The sequence below is a fragment of the Bos javanicus genome, chromosome 18 (assembly GCF_032452875.1).
Source record: "Bos javanicus breed banteng chromosome 18, ARS-OSU_banteng_1.0, whole genome shotgun sequence".
Lineage (NCBI taxonomy): Eukaryota > Metazoa > Chordata > Mammalia > Artiodactyla > Bovidae > Bos > Bos javanicus.
The window spans coordinates 60860918-60866569 of record NC_083885.1 but is presented as its reverse complement, the minus strand read 5'-3'; the positions used below and the strand labels follow the sequence as shown (position 1 = coordinate 60866569).

The 5652-nt window shown below is 41.5% G+C and overlaps 1 protein-coding gene across 1 annotated transcript; it reads left to right on the top strand.

Moving 5' to 3' along the window:
• Nucleotides 1-2641: 2641 nt before the first annotated feature.
• On the top strand, nt 2642-5436 carry LOC133230994 (zinc finger protein 345-like). Its single transcript, XM_061389144.1, is given in 1 exon segment — nt 2642-5436. A coding segment is annotated over 1 exon segment (2412 nt). The 5' UTR covers nt 2642-2767; the 3' UTR covers nt 5180-5436.
• Nucleotides 5437-5652: the final 216 nt, after the last annotated feature.

Here is a 5652-nt window from a genome sequence, read left to right as displayed (position 1 = left end):
ATTGCTGTTTACAGCATCAGACCTTGCTTCTATCACCAGTCACATCCACAGCTGGGTATTGTTTTTGCTTTGGCTCCATCCCTTCATTCTTTCTGGAGTTATTTCTCCACTGATCTCCAGTAGCATATTGGGTGCCTACTGACCTGGGGAGTTCCTCTTTCAGTATCCTATCATTTTGCCTTTTCATACTGTTCATGGGGTTCTCAAGGCAAGAATACTGAAGTGGTTTGCCATTCCTTTCTCCAGTGGACCACTTTCTGTTCAGACCTCTCCACCATGACCCACCCGTCTTGGGTGGCCTCACCTAGCATAGCTTAGTTTCATTGAGTTAGACAAGGCTATGGTCCTAGTGTGATTAGATTGACTAGTTTTCTGTGAGTATGGTTTCAGTGTGTGCCCTCTGATGCCCTCTTGCAACACCTACCTTCTTACTTGGGTTTCTCTTACCTTGGACGTGGGCTATCTCTTCACGGCTGCTCCAGCAAAGCGCAGCCACTGCTCCTTACCTTGGATGAGGGGTATCTCCTCACCGCCGCCCCTCTTGACCTTGAACGTGGAGTAGCTCCTCTCCGCCCTTCTGCACCCATGCAGCCACCGCTCCTTGGACCTCAGTCATGTGCAAGTCTTTGCAACCCCATGGAGTGTAGGTCAAGAGTCTCCTCTGTCCTTGGGATTCTCCAGGCAAGAATACTGGAATAGGTTGCCATTTCCTTCATGTCATCACTTTCTGATTAAATCTGCATCAATATCATTTATTTTTAGATTGAAACATCTAATAAAACATGCTCAAATAAAAACACATGTGGTAAGAAGTGGCCTAAAGAATTAAAGGATTCTAGTATGTCTGAAAATGTTCTGTGTTTCCATTTAATACGACTTAAAGCAAAACTAATCATTAGATTGCCTGTCTCCTCTTCATTTAGTGGTTCTTGTAGCTTTTAATCTTGCTCCTTCCTCTAAACCATACTTCTTTGTCCTCTCTTTTTGTCATATTTTCTGTGCTTGTGGTTTCTCTTCTGCAGGCTGAAGGATCTTAGTTGCTCTTGCTCTGGTGTGTGTCCCCTGGGGGTGAGGTTGGTCCAGAGACTTGTGCCCTTATCCCCTTGAAGGGGATTTTGTTTGATGTTATTGTGACCCAAGCCTGCACTGGATATCGAGGGGAGCTTCCCCTTTGCTCTGTGGCCGTTACTGCCCTGTCTGTGGTGGGGTCTGCTCCCTGGTTGGTGAAACAGAGCCCGCAGATCTGTTTCTGTGATTGTGATCTGTGGTCGAGGCAGGTGGGATTGGAGCACACTCACTGGGAGAGAAGCCACTGAGGATTGCTCCTCTGGGGATGTTCACCTCGGGGTGTGCCCTGTGTGTCATCTTCATGCCTTGTGCGAGCTCTCATGTGACCCTGGTTGGCACTGCCCTTGGCCCCACCTTAACCATGGGCATGATGGGACATGGCCCTGGTGTCTCTCCGATGTTGTTTTCACCAGGTCACCAGCATAGATCCCCTGAACTCAGGTCCCAGAATTGCATTCATCATGGAGCTGGACCCGCTGTGGTGCAGTAGAGGCAGCTCAGACTCCGGCCTGGCCCTGCCCTCTTGTGTATCTGTACAAAGGCTACAGCTGCTAAAGCTACACCTGCCATGACTGGGGGAGCCCTGGTTGTCCATTCAGATGCTCTGTAGGGGTGAAGTTACAAAGCCAGTTGTGGGTATAAAAGCATGGTTTGTGTAGCTGATACAAGAGATTTCAGCTTTTTTCCCTTATTCGGGTTCAGCTGTGCTTTCCCTCCACCTGTACAATTGGCCCACCCACACGTGGCTGTTCCTAAGGCTGTCCCAGAGCACGGGAGTCTATGATATGTGGAGGAAATACATGGTAGAAGATAGTGGATGGAGGCTTAGTAGAGTCCACCTCAGTAGGAGCCCTTCCTAGTGCCTGGTGAGCAGGGGCCAGCACAGAGGGAGAGAGACTGCAATGGGCTTCTTCTTTGGCATCACTCACCAATGGCGCTCTGCGCTATGGTGGTTCAGGCTTCCTCCACATGCATTCCCATGTGTAGAGCTAATCCCTCCCTCCCATCTCCTCAGGATGTCTCCTCACAGCCCACAGCAGTCCTCTGCCTGGGTCTGCTCTTCAAACCCCACATTCCAGCACCCAGCCCTTGTCTGCAGCAGTGGACACCCTCTCAGGCTGGGTGGGCAGGGCTGGGGTCAGTACCCTGTGTAGAGGTCTCACTCTGTCCTGCTATCTCTGACTCTTGCCGTGTTCTTTTCCCATAGAAAATGAGGCTTCCCTTCTGTCCCAGCTGGGCTCTCCCCCTCAGTGAGGAGCTTCCCCAGGTGTGGAGACCTCTCCTCTCTTCTGATCCCCCGAGAGTTGGAGGTCCCATCCCACTTCTTTCCTGTTCCTTTCCCTTGTTTTCTCTTGTCCTACCTGGCAAAGCAGAAATTGTTCTTGTTCCCATTCTTGTTCTTTTAGATTTCCAAGGGCCTCTGCTAGTGTTCAGCTGCGATCTGTGCATTTTGTTCCATTTCTGATGTATTTTTGATGTGATTGTGGAGCCATGTCTGCCTAGTCTTCTGGCACCTTTATCCTTCCATCTCTATTTTATTTTTATTCTATCCTATGTTGTTGGTGGTGTTCTATCTTATTTATTTTTTTATTTTTTTAATTTCTAAACAAGTGAAGGGTTCACCAATTTTCTCTAAATCTTTAAGGATGTTCACTGAGAATAGTAGGTAAAATTACTTATTACTTGGTATCTTTCAGCTATGTCTCCACAAGATACCCAGAATTTGATGCCAAAAAATCCAGGGTTAGAAGATTTATCCTCAAAAGCAAACCTACAAATATATGAAAGATTTCACCTCAGAAACTTAAATTTAATGAAAAACTGGGAATATATGAGGCCATATGAAGGACAGAGAGGATGTTTATATGCACATAAAGAAATTGAGACAGTTACACATAATTCGAACATTACTGCAAAAACATATGAGCAACATGAATCAAACTGGGAAAAACACCAATTTCAGTCTTCAACATCTGCCAAGAAGTATAAGATTTTAAGAAAAGATTTACGTCATTTTTTGAAACATACATGTTCTCTGAAGGGAAACGTGGAAAATTTGGAAGATAATCTAGTCTCTACTGCAAATACTTGTTCAAAAAATTCTCAATATAGGCTTAGATTAAACAAACATTCAAGTGTGTCTGAACACCAGAAATTTAACAATGAGGGGGAAAACCCACAATATAATCAATTTGAGGGATCCGTGAGCAGGGGGTCATTATTCTTCCCCCAAAAGACATTTTTTCTCCATTCCAAGATGTATAATGTTGATAATAATGGAAGAGATATAACCCAACCATCATTGTTCAATACATATCATGATATAGTTAATACGGAACAACTTTCCATGTGTAATAAAATGAGTCAGGCCTTAAGTGAGTGCTCCAGCCCCAATAATTACCAGAGTATTTATGATGGAGTGAGAGGGTATTCAGGCAATGAAACTGGGTGTAAAGTTGAACGAGACTCAAACCTTATGAAACATCAGGGAACTGAATCTTCACAGAAGGATTCTAAAAGTAATAAATGTAGAAATACCTTTTATCAGATATCAGGTCTTCCTCTATGTAAGAGTACTCATACTGGAATGAAGACTTATAACTGTAGTGAATATGGTAAAAATTCTAATCTGTCTTCAGAACTTATTCAAAAGCAGACTATTCAGAACCCACAGAAAGAAAACAAGTGTAGGATATGTGGGAAAGTCTTTAGTAAGTCATCCAATCTAAGTAAACATTGGAAAATCCATACAGGAAGGAAACCTTTCAAATGTACAGATTGTAGCAAAGCGTTTAACTGTCGTTCACGTCTTACTCAACATCAGCGAATTCACACTGGAGAGAAACCTTATAAATGTATAGAATGTGGCAAAGCCTTTATTTACAATTCAAGTCTTATTCAACATCAGCGAATTCATACTGGAGAGAAACCTTATAAATGTACAGAATGTAGCAAAGCGTTTATCCGTCACTCATTTCTTACTCAGCATCAGCGAATGCATACTGCAGAGAAACCTTATAAATGTATGGAATGTGGCAAAGCCTTTAATCGCAACTCAACACTTTCTCAGCATCAGCGAATTCATACTGGAGAAAAACCTTATAAATGTAAAGATTGTGGCAAAGCTTTTATCCGATGTTCATATCTTACTGAACATCAGCGAATTCATAGTGGAGAAAAACCTTATAAATGTAAAGACTGTGACAAAGCCTTTATCCGTTGCTCACGTCTTACTGAACATCAGCGAATTCACACTAGGGAGAGACCTAATCATTTTACAGAATGTGGCCAAACCTTTATTCGGAGTTCAACTTTAACTGAACATCATCGAATCCATGCTGGGGAGAAACGATACAAATGTAAAGAATGTGGCAAAACCTTTATTACAAGTTCATATCTTACTAAACATCAGCAAATCCATACTGGGGAGAGACCGTATAAATGTACAGAATGTGGCAAAGCCTTTAATCGGAACTCAAATCTTACTCAACATCAGCGAATTCATACTGGAGAGAAACCTTATAAATGTACAGAATGTGGCAAAGCCTTTAATCAGAACTCAAGTCTTACTCAACATCAGCGAATGCATACTGGAGAGAAACCTTATAAATGTAAAGAATGTGGCAAAGCCTTTAATCACAACTCAATTCTTACTCAACATCAGCGAATTCATACTGGGGAGAGACCTTATCATTGTACAGAATGTGGCCAAACCTTTATTCGAAGTTCAACTTTAACTGCACATCATCGAATCCATACTGGGGAGAAACCATACAAATGTACAGAATGTGGCAAAGCCTTTTATACGAATTCAGATCTTTCTAAACATCACCGAATTCATATGAAGGACAAACCTTATAAATGTACAGAATGTGACAAGGCCTTTATTAACAGTTCTAGTCTTACTAAACATCAGCAAATCCATCCTGGGGAGAGACCATATAAATGTACAGAATGTGGCAAAGCCTTTAATCAGAACTCAATTCTTACTACACATTTGTAAGTTCATACTGGAGAGAAACCTTATAAATGTACACAATGTGGCAAAGCCTTTAGTCACAATGGTCATCTCACTAAACATCTGAAAACACACACTGGAGAGAAACCCTAGTAATGGAACAAGTGATGCCCCCTAAACATGCATCAGAAAACACAAGAGTTTATACAAGAAACCTATGGAAATGATGTCACAAATATGTAGAAAGGTATTTAATAAAAAATCAAAATTAAATAAATATCAGAGACTACATACTAGAAAGTTTTTCATCAATCCTCTTTTCTGAAGTTTCTATGAAGAAGAATTACGGTAGAGAGCAATCCATAGTTAAAACACATAGAAAATGGATATATTAGCGTGTATCATGAGATGAAGGTTGATGATTCAAAAGTTACAATTATTAGCAATGTATCCTTGTTTATAATCACATGATTTGGATTATTTGAAAACCAAAATGAATGTAATTCAATGCTCAAATAATGCGTAATGTTTTTCATTTCTAGTGTGAATGAAAACATAGGTTTTTGATGGTTTATGCTTCAAAAATTAGCCTTTTTATATTGTGTTGAAACCATTTCTATCTATTC